Source organism: Aulonocara stuartgranti (assembly GCF_965226115.1).
Source record: "Aulonocara stuartgranti genome assembly, chromosome: 12".
NCBI classification, from domain to species: domain Eukaryota; kingdom Metazoa; phylum Chordata; class Actinopteri; order Cichliformes; family Cichlidae; genus Aulonocara; species Aulonocara stuartgranti.
Genome location: NC_138948.1, coordinates 22,778,578 through 22,797,500, shown reverse-complemented (window position 1 = coordinate 22,797,500; position 18,923 = coordinate 22,778,578). Strand labels below are relative to the sequence as shown.

The 18,923-nt window shown below is 40.8% G+C and overlaps 1 protein-coding gene across 6 annotated transcripts in view; it reads right to left on the bottom strand.

Annotated features, from left to right (window-relative positions):
- LOC309718598 (uncharacterized protein) overlaps positions 1 to 18,923 on the bottom strand; it is a 311,824-nt gene that overhangs the window by 197,858 nt on the left and 95,043 nt on the right. The window contains exon 1 of one of the 6 annotated variants that reach the window (XM_082554025.1): positions 1,524 to 1,736. The exons of the other annotated variants lie outside the window; for them this stretch is intronic. Within the exon in view, the coding sequence (XP_082410151.1) occupies positions 1,524 to 1,624 (101 nt within the window). The 5' untranslated portion in view covers positions 1,625 to 1,736. Of the gene's footprint in view, positions 1 to 1,523; positions 1,737 to 18,923 lie in introns of those variants that run through there. 6 annotated transcript variants of the gene reach the window in all.

The following is an 18,923-nucleotide window of genomic DNA, read 5'->3' as shown; positions in this document are numbered from 1 at the left end:
AGGCTATTGAGACCAGCTGGAAAAGTTCTATAGGTCCGCACTGTAAGAACCTTTTGCAAATGACTCATTTACACCTTCGTTTTTCTTCTTTACCTCATGTTTGACATGTTTATCTATTTATTTTCTTTCAAAGTTCCAAAGTTCAGATCACAGAGGTGATTGCATTAGCAATATTGCAGCCGCTGGCTGGCCTGGAGATGATGGACACAGAGGTCCGTATCCTCCGGCTACCATGATTACATAGGAGCAAGGATTAAGAGAACTGATTTCTTTCCCGGTTGAGTTCAAAGGGCTCAATCAAAGTGTTTCACTGTTGAACCCATGCCCCTTGCTTTCGATGCATAATTAACTGACAAGTGGTGATAAGGTTAAGCCTTGCAAAAAAACAATTTTTGCTTTTATTCTGCCGGGTGATGAATGCAACAACAGTTGATGTCACTGTGCACTAAATAATGACTGGAAAGCTTCATTGATTCAACCATCTAATTCCAAGAAAACAGCTTCGTCCTGCATTAAATTGGAGAAAACTGACATCCCTCTATTAAAGCCCCATTTCTCTCTGTCAGTCGCCTCCATTTCTTTCGCCACTTTTTTTCTCCTCCATTTCCATTTCTTTCTCACTTTGTGCCTCCTGCTTCCACAAGGCTTATCCTCAAGGCCTATCCGTTTATGTAGAACCTCAACTATCTCTCTCTTGCCATTCTGTCCCTGACGCTAGCTGACACTAGGTATCAGTTCACACCCCGAACACACAAAGAGAGGTGCTAAACAAGGACTTCAGGACATGTCACAGCACACTTAAAGGGCTTCACAGTAATACAGAAGGAGTCCACATGTGACACAGTGAACAGAACACATTCACTCAAGAGAATGCCGCACAATGCACACAAGCTACATGTTTATTTTGTTTTAGCATAAAACAGTGGTATATTTAATTAATTAGTGTATGACCTAAAAATTGATCATACGTAAGAGAAACAAAATGAGTTTTAAACACAATTAGAAACATGTGGCTGAGTAAATCTGCATTATTAACGTTCCATTTTAGTGAATAACATTTAAATTCTGTATCTAGAGCTTAATGATCATAATTATAAGCCTCTGTTGCTACTTGTGGGTTTTTTTCCACGAGACCACGTGTTTGCAGTTATGCAAGATATAGTGTGCTTCTGAGATCTAATGAAATTAGGCGATGTGCAGTGCCTAATCAGTCTTGATTACCTGTTGAATGTTACAAACAAGCATCCCCTGGCTCTTGAAGATATGAGGGTTGAGGTGTACTAATTACAAGTGAAGCAGAAATGACACACAAGCAGCGGAAGGATATGAAATTGTTAAGAAATATGATACAAAATGTCCCATCGCCTAAACAGACAACCCACTTCTATTTCTTTTGTACATTTCTAAGATTAAGATTCTTTAGTTTCACACCTGATGAGTAAAGCGGTGGGTTTCCTTGAATGTCCAACCCACAAGAAAAGCAATCAATTCTGATTTTTACCATTTTAAAAAAATGTACCTACCCTGAGAGCTGAACACACCCCAAGATACTGTAGAGGATGTTTCCACTGAAGAACCCGAAAAGTTGATGTTCAGGTTGCAATCCAAACGCTTTCGGGTACATTTCTAATCACATGAAAAGATTTCCCCATCTCTACAAAAGCCTAAAGCTTAAAAGCTTTCTAGACATGAACCACTTTTTCCCTAAAGTTAGTGCAATCACCCAATGTATGCATATTTTTTTCCCTCCTCTCACTTCCTGTTTTGTGACTGAAAATAATGTGGAGCCCACACCACTTTAAACCAGTATTTACAGTTACGATCTGCCTGTTGTTTTCCAATGAGCCAAGCAGTGCTTTGCCTTTTAAGAAAAAAAAAATTCATTTAGCTGTAAGGCAGTGTGTGATAAGACAGAACGAAGACTTCCCTCATAACGAGGCGCATGCCAAGTCTGACATAATCCAATCTGGTCCATTTTCATCTGCTTTTGTCTTGTGTTTTTTGCTTCTCTTTTGGACTTTCCTTTGGTTCCAACGATGGCTCAAAAACCTGAAATGACACAATTCGGTCGCACTTGTATGGTGGTAAGGCTGCAATCCAAACGGCTTTTCTGCAGAAAAATCCTTGAAGACCCACACACATTTAAATCTGGCCCTGGGGGCAACAGGCTCTAAACCACTGAGATAAAAAAAAACATCCAGGCCAGAAAGCAAAAATATACATTTTAAGGAAGGGCTTACCATAGCAACAAAAAGGCATGTCAAACTTGTGGAAAGGAGGCATTCTGACTGAGGAGTAAACACAGACCAGTGTGCCTGTAGGAAAGCCTAGGCAAAGCTCTTCGCATATCAAAAGGCCCAGCCTCACACATGTATGCAGCAGAAAGAAAGACAATGGCGGTAATAACACAGGATGCGTTAGGGTCCGGAAAAGACGGTTAAACGGTCATTTGTGTGAAGAGGCATAACGGGGCCTAATAGAGACGGTGCAGTAGGCAGGGTCTTGTAGAAAGAGACAAACAGTGTGTACTTAAAAACAGTATTTCGCCTCTACAAGAAGCATTCCCTCTGTTCAATTAATCTGCAACAAGTCGAAAACATCTACTTATGTGCCAGTTATCACACTAACTTGGACTTTGACATTATTTTCAAAACCTTAACTAATAGATTGAATAGGTTAATTTCCGATTGATTAATACTCATCGACCAGACAATTTATTAGGCACAACCTGCAAGTAATTCTTAATGGCACATATTCAACAAGTTGCTGAACACCTTCCTCAGAGATTTTGGTCCACATTGACATAACAGCATGCTGCTACTCCACCACATCCTAAAGATGCTGTATTGGATTGAGATCTGGAGACTGTGGAGGCCATTTAAGTACAGTGCAAATTCTTACCCTACCACCCAAATTTTACAGCAAAAATCGAGACTCATCAGACCAGGCAACATTTTCCAATCTTCTATTGTCCATTTTTGGTGAGCCTGTGCAAACTGTAGCCTCAGTTTTCTGCTCTCAGCTGACAGAGGTGGGACCTGGTGAAGTCTTCTGCTGCTGTAGCCCATTTGCTTCAAGCCTCGACGTGTTATGCGTTCAGAGATGTATTTTGAGTTACTCTTGCCTTCCTATCAGCTTGGACATTCTCCTCTAACCTCTGGCACTGACACGGTTGATATTTTCTCACTGGATATTTTCTCTTTTTCAGACCACTCTCTGTAAAGCTTAGACATGGTTGTGTAGGAAAACCACCGTAAATCAGAAGCTTTAGAAATGGTCAGACCAGCCCATCTGGGACTATGCCATATTAAAAGTCACTTGAATTACCTTCTGTTCATCCTCTTGAGTCTTTCATTAATAGGCCAAAAATCCTATATCTCAAATCACAAGAAAACAAAATTGTCACAAATATTATATTCATAAGGTCATCCACTCTCTGCCAGGATTTTTGTCCTGGCGATAGAGCCACTGGCAGGAGTAGTGCAGTGAGACAAAACCCAGACACAGACACAGAAGGTGTCCAATTGGGTCAGTTACCTCAAAAATAAATCTTTTGCTGAAAATCTAATTCCATTTTTTACACAGCCAACCCAATTTTTATTCAGGTTACTAGCTGTTTGAACAACTTTAAGGTATGAGGTAAAAAAAAAAAAACTATGAAAAGAGGGAAACAGGGTTTATAGATGTGGTTGACCAGCTGGATAAAAATCCAAATATTAAAAGCGCAAATCTGCATTCATTCGTATTTGACTGAGGCAGGTGTATACAGATGTTCTTTTGTAGCTATTTTAATAATTTCCTGTCCTTTCTCCAATAATGTCTTTAAGTCCTAATTAAAACATAAGTGAATTAATCTGCAATTTTCTGCAATTCACTTTAATGCACTGGAATACAAAAAGCCTAAATTCAAAATAAACTATAAATTCCTAAATGAATAAAAGCTAAAAACTTCAAATGAGTTAGAATTTTGAACTGCTTCCCTGGTTTCAAACTCATTCATTTTTGTAAATGACATTAGTTGGTTGAAACACGGTCTGTTGCTAACATATGGTTTATAGGCATTACAACATTTTGTTCTCCAGCATTAAATACACAGTACATTATTTAAGAAGACTATAGCCTTTGTTTAGGAGACTTAATGTCCTGATGGAAGACTAGACAGTTTCATGCCACTGATGTCTTGCGATTATGTTGCAATGGTGTTTAAAAAGTTGGCATTTTACTTCAATTCAATTTAATTTAATTTAATTTAATTTAAATTACACCAAATCAAAACAACAGTCACTTAAATGCACTTTATGTTGTAAGGCAAAGACCCCACAATAAATAGAGAGAGACAGCAAACCCCAATGATCAGAATATTCAGTATGAGCAAGTACTTGGCGACAACGGGAAGGAAAAACATGGTTTTAACAGGAAGAAAACTCCACCAAAACCATACTCAGGGAGAGGGAGCCAACTGACAGGTTCCATCTTGGGACCCCTCTGTTTAACATTTACATGCTCCCACTGGCACAGATTATAAAGAACAACAAAATAAACTACCACAGCTATGCAGATGACACACAAATATATATATCACAATGTCACCAGGAGACCAAGGCCCTGTACAGGCTCTTGGTAAATGCATTGAGGAAATTAATGACTGGTTGTGCCACAATTTTCTCCAGCTAAACAAAAACAAAACTGAGGTAATAGTCTTTGGCGCCAAAGAAAAACGATTACAGGTCACCAGAGAACTTCAATCTATACACCTAAAAACCACAAACCAGGCGAGAAATTTGGGTGTAGTGATGGATGCAGACCTAAACTTAGAAAAACACATTAAGACAATAACAAAATCAGCTTACTATCACCTCAAGAATATATCAAGGATAAAAGATCTGATGTCTCAACAGGACCTGGAAAAACTAGTCCATGCATTCATCTTTAGTAGGCTTGACTACTGTAACAGCATCTTTACAGGTCTACCTAAAAAAATCAGTCAGACAACTACAGCTCATTCAGAACTCTGCTGCTCGAGTCCTCACTAAGACCAAAAAAGTGGACCACATCAGTCCAGCTCTGAGGTCTTTACACTGGCTGCCTGTCCGTCAGAGGATAGACTTTAAAGTTCTGATGCTGGTCTATTAAGCTCTGAATGGTTTAGGACCAAAATACATCGGTGACCTCCTGACCCAGTATGAACCTTCCAGATCCCTCAGGTCATCTGGATCCGGTCTTTTATCAGTTCCCAGAGTCAGAACCAGACACGGAGAAGCTGCATTCAGCTTTTATGCTCCTTATATCTGGAACAAACTCCCAGAAAGCCTCAGATCAGCTGAAACACTCAGTTTATTTAAATCCAGGTTGAAGACTCACCTGTTCTCAGCTGCATTTGAATAAAGCACCAAATCCACACTTTTAAGCTTAAATTTCAAAACTAACATTTTAACTACTGATTTTATCTACTGTTCTGCTTTTATCTGTTTTGATTTTATATACTGTTTTGTTTGTTTGTTTGTTAATTAGTTAGTTTGTTTGTTTGCTTGTTTTAATCAATTGTAAATCATGCTTTTTATTTGTTTTTGTTTCTAATGTCTCTGTAAAGCACTTTGAATCACCTTGTTGTTGAATTGTGCTATACAAATAAACTTGCCTTGCCTTGCCTTGACATGAGAGAACAGAGGACACACTGTGGGGGGGAAAGAAACGTTTTGACAGCTGCATTAAGAAACTTGCAAAAAAGTAAAATTAGCCTTAAATTGAATTGAAATAATCAAAAAGCCTATGGCATAAATTCCAGCAGCTTTTTTTCAAGAAAAAGTTAAACCACAAGTTAAATTTCTTGTTTGATAAGATAAAATAGACTTCATTCATCACAAAGTCTGCAAATTCCTCCGTTACAGAAGTTAAAAAAAATATTAAAAAGTTAAAATATGCACAGGACCCAAGACATGGATGAAAAGAGGAGCTTTAATTTATTTCTGGAATTTATATACAAATGAATTCACAATTTGTCACCTTTCACCACTACAGGTTTTCTTCATAAGTTTCATCAGCTGCAATATACTCAAGATACTAAATATTATGCGCCACATCGACTAAAATATGGTTAAATTTATGGTTGAATTTGAATTCATGGAAACATTTATCAACAGTAGATTCAATATAAACTTTGAACTAGTTCCAAAGCAGCCCAAATATACTACATGAACTGAGTGAGTTATCTCACGGAAAGGTAGGTCATTTTTTTGTGTTAGTATTATTACAACTGTTATTATAATGTCATTTATCTTTTGTATTCATGCATATTTTTTATACTTTTTTTGCGCAACTTCAGGTTATAGATGGAACTGGCAAGAGGAACTCCCCAACATAAATCATTAAAAGAGTAACTACAGACAGGGAAGATGGAACAAAACCACAAAAGTACTGGGTATTTTATGAAACTGTTAAAGAAATACTATCCGGTAAATCTCATACTATTTTGCCTCAAATCAAAGAGAGGGACGAGGAATCCGGCACCCTGCCGCTCTGGGGCATATGGTGGCACCTTCATAGCGAGCCGTCGATATGCAACGAGGATATCTTCAATCTTCAATTACATGTGACGACAGCAAAAACAAATTCAACAGGGAGGTGAAAGAAGGGGAAAAAAGACAGAATGGGATTCACACAAATAAAATCCGTGCCACATTCTCCTTTTCTATTCGCACTCATGCCGTGAATGCTTATATTTCAAGTGTAAACACAATCAGTGCTGTGTAGGAATGATGAAAAGCCGTTACTCTTATTATAGGAGAAAATAACAAGCACTCATGAAGGGATTGATTGTTTTCAAATCGTAGATCTTTGTAAGAGGAGTGTAAAGTAGAGCTAAGTCTCCATTATAGGACGCTGCTGCTACATTGCTTTTGATTTTCTGTCAACATCCCTCTTACCAACTAGGCACTGTATTTACTAAATGCATCGGGGCCAAGAAATGGATTGAAAATATTGTTCGTCTTCTGCAATCCAAATTGTGTCAACCAGTTGGAGGTATTGCAGGTCTTTTATTCCGTGTGTCTCACTCTGCCAATGTTTATAGATACTGTAGGACTCTTCTGAATAGCTGACAGCACAATATGGGTGTAGTTGTTGTAAGAAAACCAAACATAAATTAACCGTGAACCATGCGAGCAGGCAACTTACTCCTGCAAAGCTCTTTTTTCCAATGCAGGGATTATACACAGAAAAGGAGACCTGAACCAAGTGAAAATGGTTCCCCCAAACATGTCCCCATACAAATCAACGCCTGTTTAATAAACCGGCGTGCTTTACAGGTTTTACACCCAAACACTGTTTTATGATGGTAATGATTATTGAAACGTTTTCAACAAATTAAGCACATTAAATACAACTTTGAAAAGGCATAGAGTATGATAATGTTCACATTCGTTTAACACGGCGTTATATTTTAATACCTTGTTTCGTGTTTTCTTGAAGTCACACACTTCATTTAGAGGATTGTAATTCAAGCACAAGCAAGACCAGCATCCAATCCTGTGCTATGTCAATGAATTAGACAGTTACCGCTTAACATTTCATATCCTCAAACATCACCACACGAGTCAAAAACCTAACGATTTGCTCCCAGTAATTAAGTGCATACACTTACCTGCATGCCACACAAACACAAAGCTCGTGCCCTTCTCTGGTTGCCACACTGTCCTACAACAGTGCCTATTATAAGTCAGCCGCTGCCCCCCTCACCCTTTCCCTCTCCCTCAGAGTCATGGCCCTTCTGTCCCCTCTAAGTACCCCAATAAATTCAAATGTAATGCTCCTAAATGAGATCACTTACATGTGCCATTTCTCTTCAACTATATTTATCATCTAACACTTTGGCCTTCATTAACAAATAGCACTCAAGGAGGTGGCAGTGGTGGGTGATTCCTCATCTCTGCTGTGGGGGAAAGCGAGGGAGGGAGAAGGCTGTCACCAAAGGACACCAAGCAAAATGGGGGTGGAGTGGGGGGGGGGGGGGGGGTCACACTTCACATTATGACGTAAGCCCAAGTACAAAGTGTTTCACGAGGTCACCTAAATTACTGGCAAGCCAAATTGGAATACTTTGAGTTACATTAACAAAGGCAAGGACGTACCATAACATATTTGTGTGGCATTTAATATTTTGACATTCAAATCCTTTTGCTTGCACGATTTAAAAATATGAAGCACAAAAACCGTTGCAGCCACCCGGGATGCCAAGGATACAAGGATGACTCATCTCTGTTCACCAAAACATGTCACAATCATAATTTTAACCTGAAGCAGTATTGTATTACATGCTCTCTCTCTCTCTCTCTCTCTCTCTCTCACACACACACACACACACACACACACACACACACACACACACACACACACACACACAGAAAGAGAGAGAGAGCAAATCCCTCCTTCAACTATCAAACAAAACAATACCAAAGTACAGAGGCCACCCACTGCCCAATGAGCATCAGCTAAATAGTTTGGCCATTTACATCGATGCATTTAATTGACTGTCGTCTCCAGCATTGTGCAAGGCAGTGGGGTGCATCTATGGCATTACTCCTGCAATATTACACACAGTGCATTACTTAAGGTTACGCCTACCTATTGTTTAATTTATATCCCAACTATCCTTCCTGTACTGACACTGTCTCCACATCTGCACTGGAAGAGAAAACATTCAGTTTAGCTATTAATTATCACAACAGTGGAAAGATGCACAAAGCAAGGGTAACCCCCTTTTTATTTCCTTTAATAAACATTTTAAAACAGCTTCATTATAATAATGTATTTTGATTAACGATGTTTACCACAGTGCTGGTAGTGAAAATTGCTTTCCCATAAATTAAACCAATAAAAGTTAGTTGATGAATTATTGCCTAAATGTAAAGTGTTACAGTCTAATTCATTCACAGCAGCACTACTCTGTAAAGTATCTACAAAATATACATATTCAAGAAATAATCAACATAATTAATTCATTTCAGGTTCCAACAACTATCTTGATAATATTTTTTTGGTTTTCTTTCATTTTCAAAATATCAATTATGAATAGGAATAACAAAGAAATACTAATGTTAAGAGTTTTTGTAATGCTGCAATATCATATTATCCAGTTACTTTAGAATATGTTAAAGGAACTTAGAATTACATAGTTAAGGTCTCAGAGAATCGGCATACTAATAATTATTCAAGTGAACCACTTGAAGTATACTTAGAGTAAATTAAATGAGCAGATTCAGTTAATCTGCATTATGCTGATACAAAATTAATTTTACATGCATGTGTCTAATATATATATACATATAAACCATGCATGCAATTATAATTCAATTCACAAACTTCTTTTTTGGTTTTGTTATGTTTTGCTGATTAAGAAACACTGTTTTGATCTAATACCCTCTATACCACATAAGAGTATATTTAAATCAAGATGAAATATAAATGTTACAACTTGCTGTGAAAAGAAACTATTTTTTAAAAAAAAGTCATTTATGCAGCATCTTCATGGACGTCACAGTAAAGACGCTGAGGGCAAAACAACACAAAGGCGTGTTGAGAGGTTAGAAAAGTGAAAATTGGTTTATGTCAGAGTGCCAATTAAGAAGAAGTCATACTCACAAAGCTCAGACGGCTTAGACTTAAATGGAAAGAAGAAAAAGAATCCACAGGCATAAAACATGTCAGGTAAAATCAAAGAGAAAATATAATTTCCCATGAAGAAATCAATTTGTATTCCTGTAGCTGATGTTTTGGCTTTTTTTTTCTTTTCTTTTTTTTTAAACCGGGCGACATTATAGAAGGAAATGCATTTTTATCACAGCCACTTTCAGTTCTTTTCTGATAACTACCATGCTGATTTCAAACAGTGCTTTGTGAGCCTCTTGTATTTAACAGAGCAAAAGGCTGTGTACCCTCAAGGTAAATTTACTATCTCTCTCAAAAAAAGCAAAAGCAAAAGCAAAAAAAAAAAAAAAAAAAAAGGGAGGAAAAGCTTTGTGGGGCAAGTCAAACATTTTAACATCTCTGTGTTTCATCTAAATCACTGACAACAAAATAGCCTCTAGCGTGAGTGTCTCTCTTTCCCTCAAAGTTAACTATGACATCTGGCATGGGCTCTGAACACCATGACAACAGACACCACGACTATAGACACCACGTCAGCATACAACTGTAGTGCAAGAAAAGAGGCAGTGAAGAAGGGAAGGATAGAAACACAGCTTGCTAATGGGGAGAATGCAATGTAAAGAGATCACTAACTGCCATTATTTACACAACTCCCCATAACAAGTGGATTATGCAGATCCTAGCTATTGTCAAGACAAATGTCATCTTAAGGCTTCCGCTTTTTTTCCACAGTTTCTAAACCTACGAGGAGCATATGGCAGTGACATGAAATGTACAGTAAAATAGAAAATGCACGCTAGGCTAATAACCAATGAAGCCCACTTGATTAACAGTGAATATCAGTATGAATAATTCATTTAAGCGTAAAGTATCAAGAGAAGACGGTACATCAGCCCCTCTGTGTGCCCTGGGGCTATTGTCATGGTGGGCATGATGGGAGGGGACTGTAACGCAAATGTTTTCATCTAAATATCCTAATTCTGTAATTTAATGAAACTCTAATCATGATGAGAGGTTTGAAACACTGTGCTGAGGAAAACTACAGGCGAGGGATGACAGAGTGACAAAAAGAGAGAGAAAAAGCAGGGAGGGGGGAGGGGTGGGGGAAAGTCTTGTTTTTGGTAAAGTGGGGAACACTGTGGCAGGTAATACTCTGGATACTGCCACTCACTTTCGCAATCAGGCAGAAATTATAATTTTAATAGACATTCAATTAGATTCATTATTTCACATTTCTTCCTTGTGTCGGTCAAGACCCCTCTCCATTCAGATTTATCTCCGAAACACATTTTTGTTCATGGGGAAATGATGGATTGACAATGCAAAGGGAAGAGTGAAGTCAATTTTGCCTGATGTCACTGACAGCTTAGCATGTAATTACTGTCACATATGCACAATAGCAGTACCTAGAGAAGAGCAAGGACAATCAATTTAGCTTTCAAGCCTGCAACTTCAGTATTACTACATAACTTTATTTGAAATAGCACGAGTGGAGATGGTTTAAATGTTAATATATATAAATGTATGAGGTGTTGTAGACCATGTCCCCCCCCCAAAAAAATAAATAAATAAAAAATAAATCTACCTCTATGGCCTCGAATGGATTGTCCAGCAGCACCCTCTTGTGGAGCGTAACTAAAATGCAATCAATATTCAGTATTGCAGCCTCTCTCTCGCTTCTCTTCTCCTCTCTGCATCCTGCTGCAGTACTCCTCCTCCGGCTGCATCTTCCCTCCAGCCTCTTCCTGTCGGAGATGCTCGGCTACTTCCCCTTTTCTTTCACACTGCATCTCCGCCTGAATTTCTCGCTCGGGCTTGGACGCGATCTCAGTGACCTCTTAGTCAAATATTTAGATGGTCGATTTCAACCCCTTTAAGGAACTGCCTCACAACCTCTCGCCATAAAGAAATCGATGGGACGAGTTCAAATGCCAGAGAAAATGTTCAAACATAAACAGGTTCATTGGGAGGCTATGGAGGGGTGGGGGGTATTGGCAGAGGTAGAAGTGCTAGTGGGAGGGGGGGGTTGGCGGCAGCAAAGGGGGAGTCTGATGCTAATGTATGCACAGCCATAGAGTAGCTATGCATATGCATATGGGTAGAAAGGGATTACACACTGGGATGAGCTGAGAAACTGAGAAGGTTTAAAAAGAGGGTGAACACTCGGGACACAATGAGGCAAGGCGGGACAGTTATGTTTACCATGAGAGGAGAGGAGAGGAAAGGAGAGGATTTGGTACATCATGGTAAAAATGGTCTTCGTCTTGTGCTAAACAGAGTGACCTCTAGTCAGGGCCTTGGGGGAAGAGGGTATGGAGGGGGTAGAGTAGTTAGAGCAGCCTACTCTCAGTGTTCCCTTCAGGGAGCAACACTGCACCAAAAAGCATTGGACAAACCAGGGCATTAATATCCTCACACTAACCCCCTGACAATACCGCATTATGTATGTACGCCTCTGTGCATTACACACCTTGAACTAGAAACAATCGCGCCCTTTTCTTTCTTTCCCTTCAGCACTTGAACCACAGCCAAGAAATTCAATGAGCGCATTTTATTATATATTTTTTATTTCATGGGCAAAAAAGAGAAGCGGAAGTGCATACGCTCACAAATACACACACATACACACACATACACACTGCTGAAAACCTTCACTGTGTTCTTTACATAATCAGTTACCTTGTGACACCTACCTTTGCTGCAAATGACTGTTTGCCTTTTATTCAGCTCAGTGTTTTCTCTCTATCTCTCCCTTCCAGCCATGTGTATCATCTCTAATTACAATTCACACCGATTCCAGCCCGCCATGCTAAAACGCAGCCTACAGAATAAAATAAAAAAGCGGCTTGTAAGGTGCAAAGGGGCACATGAAAAACCAAAACCGAGTCTGAAGGGAGAAGGTAAAAAGAAAAAAAAAAAAAAATCAAAACACAAGTTCTGGGTGTGGGGTAACAGCATCAGCACAGTATTATGATGTTTCTAAATGGGGAGCGTGTCTCTTGACACGGGTCCCTGTCCAGATATCGATTGCTCCTGTGGCTGCAACACTAACAGCAGTGGAGAGCCATTGAACTTAAAAGCAAATAGTCCTTCTCCCCCGCTCAGCGTTCATTCGCAAGCGATCGATACAGGTTGGCCCAGCACGGCTAACACCTCTATCTCGTATAATGGCCTTCCTCCTATAGTTACTGACCAGGAAGCGATGCAGACAGGCAGGAACGGGGTGGGTAAAGTGGAGAAAAGTGAACGTAAAGGCATACGCATGAACTAATTTAAAATTCAAAACAGCTACATAGATATCCAGTTATGTCAGCTAAACTAAAATTGTGGACACAAGAAATTAACTCAAGTCTCAAAGTTCCTACTTAAAAAAGCTTTAAAATTTTTAAATTAAAGGATAGGAAATCTATTTATAAACATCTAAATGTTTAAATACCTCCAACTGTTGTAACGCAAAGATTAGTAGTAGGACTAAGACATTATTATATTTGATAAGCAGCTCGCAGAGCAGTAAAACCACTGGTGCTTGGACTCTCCCTGCCTAGTTTCCTTTAACGGTCTTCCATTTATTTGCCTGCTTAATAGGTAGAGGTGGGCTGGGCGTCTGTTTGATCGCCATTAGCCCTGTATTAGCCACCATGACCCTAATGTTCCCCACTCCATTACTCTGCGGCGGGAGATGGAGGTGGAGATGATGACCCTGGGAAGAGAGTAAGGCCGAGAGGTTCAGCATGGCTGGGCAGAGATCAAGTGTGAACGAGGAGAAACGCCCATCACCCATTCTTGATCACCCTGGAACCTCTTGGGACCTCAAAGGGGATACACCCTGTATTCACCTCGGCCTTGTCCGAAACACAGCAACACATGATATGAAGTACCGTCATCATGTATGACATGTTATCACAATAAAGGTATTATCTTCACATATGTCCAATTTTAAAATGTTCTAATTTCAGCAAGAAATACCTGCTGCTCAAACAACCAGCAAATCATGTTTTATAAATGAATGAATAAATGTTAGTTTTTGGATGTGTTGGTTTGGGTTTTTTTTGGAAATACCATTTTATGAGCCAGACAATACCAAAGCAAATCCAATCTATTCTCTTTTTCTGGTTGCCATCCCAATACTGTATAGAGATTTTGAAATTAAGTGCTTTTGGACCAGGCAGAGACTGTGCAAAGGTTTCTCCATCCTACTCTATTCTTTTTAAGGGTATTACTATAAAACAGGCAACTGGATAACGGCAAGGTTCAAAGCAATATGCAAAAAGAATGCAGTTTTTCCAGCTGAAATCATCTGATCCCTTCCATGCCTGAATCAGCTTCAGCTGTAAGCCATCGCTGAGTAGGGACACAAAGGGAAAAAGGAAATGAAAGAAACAGAGGAAAAGAGAGACTGTATGAAAGAAGACAAACGGGGGGGGGGGGGGGGGGATTTGAGGGACTGCGGCACTGTACAAAGCACTTAAAGATGGCAGACGTCAGAAGTCGGAGGCAGTTCTTGGCACCAGGAGTCAGGAGTGTTACAAATCATGTGGTCAAGGCAAAGGACGCTACATGGAATGTATCAGAAGCCTTAAATATGGCGGCTCTGCAACTCAAAATCTCTTGGCTTGTGGATTTCTGCAGTAGCAAGCTACTGTGTAGTAAAGTGCTGACTGCTGACTGAAGGAATTTCACTTCTGGGGATCAGAAGGAGATCCACTGTGACAAAAAGTCCAGGCTCAAGAAGGCTGTGACCAAGAGCAAATTACAGCAGCCTTACAGAAAACATGCTTGTTAGCAAGTGTACGCACTTTTCTAGGTATGCAAAAAGAAAATGACTTCTGAACTTTGGAAACTTTACACTGAACTGTCACATTTATATTTCTATATTTACAGCTACATTCACAGTTACCAAAAAATGTACACACAAGCAAAAAATGTGATGAATAAAAACCCTGACTGAGTGATGTGTCACCCACAAAAAGGAAGGCAATTCCTGAATTTCCAAAGTAAAGCTCCCAAGGTTAAGCCTTCCCAATTCATAACAACATCCTAACTGTTTTAGCCCATTTTAATGGGCGGACGTGTGCTGGTCCTCTATCAGAATTCCATTAACCCAGTATTAGCCACGGTGACCGTAATGGTTCCCACTTCATTACTCTGTCGCTGGGCGAGATGGGATGATAGCCTAGTGTGGAGATGAAGGCCGGGGGGTTCAGCATGGCTGGGCAGAGCTCAAGTGTGAACAGAGGAAACGCCCCTTTGCCCATTCTACAAGTCGCAAATTCCCTCTGAGACCTCGATGCAAGTACCAGCCTACATTCAACACGCCCCTCGTGTGTTGATGCCTCGCACAAAAAGGATCAGCAGTTATGAATAACTCTTTTGCTCCTAACACCTCCCTTCTCATACATCTGAAGACTTCAGCGTATTTTCTTCGGTGTACAACTTAACAGTTCAATGAAAAAGACCAAACTAAAGACAGTGATCCCTTAATATTCAAGTATTTAGATCCACTTATTGAGTCATTGAAAAAACTTTTAAGATGTAAACTACACCCAACATGTGTTTGGGACACTAAAGTTTTCATTACTGACCCCTTTCCCCCATTTTTCTGCAATACCCAGAGTTATTAGGCACAAATGCACTAACTGCAGAGAGAAAATGGCCATAGGGCATTTCTAACAGGCTGCCCTTAGCAAAAATAACCTGTGCGCATTTGGAGAAGTCAGAAACAAGTGACACTGTCCTACAGTTGAACCGAGGAACTGTTCTTACACGTCTCACCTTTCATCCTCTGACCCCATTATTTCTTCTACCATAGAAACCTCACCAAAACAGAACATATTTGATTGCCCTGGCCCTCCAAACTCTCTCCCTCTCATAATGTTATCTTAAGAAATGTGGAAACAATTGAACCTCCATTTGATTTTGGCGCTTGAAATGACTACCACATTGGCGTCCTATGCATTTGTGTGCGTGTGTGTGTTCGGACTCGCCGCCCCCTCCCACCCCAAGAGATTCCACAAAGAGATTCCAGGGCCCGTGTGATCGAGCCTCTCTCATCATGGCAAATTGACCATGTGCACTTGACAGCCAGCTGAGTAATCTCCTGACACGTCGGAGTTAACACACCACTCCACAATCACAGAAAGAAAAACAACTTTGGGGAGGAAAAGTCATAAATAACCTGGCAGAGAAGGAGCTTCACTTTCTACTTGCCCTCTGAACCCGGTTGAGAAAACAGTCAATACGAGAGGAGAGCCACACAATTTTCACTGGCGTTTAGGTGGTTTCATTAGGAGAGGCATTACGTGTAAAAAGAGGCATGGGAAACATTTAAGATGGAAGGAGGACTGATGAATAAAAGCATACAATTAGTGCAAATTCAAGACAATTAAAAAAAAATAAAGAAAGAAATAAAAAAGCCACATCAGCCGTAGCAAAGACAGGCTTTGCTAAGGTGTGAGAATAGCCATGAAAACCTGTGAAAGTGGAGTTAACTGTTGCCGTCACAAACAGAGAGCGTGAGAATAAGAGCAAGAAAGACACAGACCACAAGACCAGAAGAACAAGAAAATTTTGAATGAGTAAGAGAGAAAAATGCCAGAAATTGTCATTCCTCATTGATGGCGTGAGCAGGAAGTGGTTTTGAACCACGGGGATTGTAGGCCATGCTTTCTTAGAAGGGAGGCTTACACTTAGCTCTTGTATGACAGCAGACTTTTCATCACACAGTCACACTGAGCCACCACTGGGCTCCAAAATCTGTCACCAGACTCTAACAGAAATGGCCCTCCAAATTGAAAAAGTCTGCAGCCATCACAGGAGTATAAGGGGTGAGAGAAAGGAGTGTTGAGGGGTGGAAGTTGAAAGCGTGTATGCGTGAGTGTCTCTACCCACAGACATTTCTAAGAGTACGTTTGTCTCTGTGTAACAGAATAGAGGTTGGGAAGAACAGACAGGAGGGGAGGGAGAGAGTGAGAAAGAGGGAGGGCAGCTGAGGGGTTTAGGGGGGAAAATGTGGTCATCAATTGCTGGCAGCGGATCGAGGGAAAAGATTATTGGACGGTAACCCAGCGGCAGATGTCTGATGAGTGTCTATTAACCTGCCTCCTACATCTCGTAGGCCGTGTCGCTGATGAATTCAGACCAGGAGGCCTTGTCCCACCCAATAGGAGGGGTTGGTAATCCCTCTCCAGGAAATACCTGCCAGAGACCCCGAGACCTGATTGGCCGTATCTGCGCTGCTCTGGCACAGTTAACAGGATGGGGATGCAATTGAGGAGATATGAGTCAACCCCTGCAGCTTCCTGTCCATTGCTCCTCTACCATCATATAGTGTCACTCTCCTCTTCCATCCCTCTTTTTGTTTCTCTCGTACCTGTGTGGCTACATCCATTCATTCACCCACTGATGCCCTTATTTGTATTTCTGCTCACCTTTTTTTCAAATTTTCCTGCACTACTACTTGATACTCCTTTAACCCAGCAGACCTGAAAAAGCTAGAATATGACGACAAACTAAACAAACCTAGTCTTGAGAGTGACTGGACAGACAGGGCTATTTGCTCAGTGACATCAATTGGAGGTACAACATCTCTCTGACAAACCGCAGTCACCAGGATTTGGGCCTTGGCTCACCTGAACCTCATATAAAATGGTTTAAATATGGGATTTCCCTGGCTGGTATATGGCACAGTCCCTTTCCCTACTCACCACTGTTTCAACAAATTGCTACATGGACATGGAATACCATCTCTCATCAGCTCCCCACCCACAGACTCCTGCATAGATAAGCCCAAAGTAAAGAATGGGACATGGCATTAATAATTCTCTAGGAAACCTCACCCCATCACTATTGTTCCAGAAAGACATATTTGAACAGGCAGCACCCTTTAAGCCCATGATGTTTATTTTGACTACACACAGTATTAATGTCTATAAAATATGCCAAGAACAGTTGATAAGTGATGAGATATCAACTGACACACTTAGATAAACCTGTTTTGGTCCATTTGGCCTGTTAAAGAGACCATGTCCCAAAAGACCTGATGATATATGAGTTTGGTATCATCTGCCAACAAATCACTTTTATGTCATCGCCTCGACTCAATGTTTGCCTCGCTCTCTTTTTGTCTGAGCAGAACAAAACAGAAACAATTCAGGAGGGAGGCAATTTAAAATAAAAATCATCTCCACCCAACCATCTTAGTGTGCCAGTTAGTTTCAATTAAACCTGTTTAACTAGGAGCTTACTTAGCATGGCCCAGGATGTAGTCAGTGTGGAGGGCAGAGGGGGAGAGGGAGGGGCTACAGGGTGTGAGAGCTCAGGGTCTGTGCTCCACATCTGCTCCTATATTAAAGGCATATGGGCTGGACCACGCCAACCACTTATGAGCATGCACGGACCCCCGTCCAGAGCCCAATCAGTCTTGATGGGGTGATGTAATGGACATACCTTGGCCTCCCTTGTCCTTTCAAGCACAGTGCAGCCATAACGCAATCCTGCACAGAAGGCCAGACAACATGCCAACTCACTGTCAACACCTGCCCGTCAAAAACTGGTGGTATGAAGGCACACATGCAGTGGAAAAGAAGGGATGGCGACGGCAACGGGCTAAGATAAGAAAGGAATATAGAGAGAAGGAGAGAAAGTAAAAGCAAGCGAGACGCAGAGAGGGAAGACAGGCAGCCTGCAGGACCGCTGAGGCCACAGAAGGCTGTAGAGAAAAGATGGGAAAAATTACCCGAAAACGAATAGTGCAAAAGTAAAATCTAAGGAGTATCTACCACCAGAACTCGTGCAACTTGTGTTTGTCTTATAGCATGGAAGGTCAGAGAGGAAATGAGAGACACAAAATATGGGTTGGGATGTGGCTGTATAATAATCCAGAACAGGCCTGCTCCTCTACTCCCCCTGTGGCAGAAAATTAGGAGCCTGTGGTACAAGTTGTCCCTTCCACATTTATCAGTGACACCACCATGCCCAGACTCGCACAATTGTGTTTTCATCTATTCCCACAAACAACCATTCATCTTGGCTGTGGTGTAATGGAGAAGAAGCACGGGGAAGGAAACAGGATCAAGGGATCCCACGCTTTGGTGGACAGATATGGTGGAGAGGAAAGGGTGTTCTGGCTAGACGCCTGACTTAGGTGACTGAGAGTTATCTCAGGTTGGAGGCGGGGGGAGCTTGTGTGCGGTTTGCCTTCTCAGAAGGATAAGGTGTAGTCAACTCTGTGGTGACCCAAGAGTTTGTCACAGGGGATGTAATGAGGTCAGATTACAGGCTAG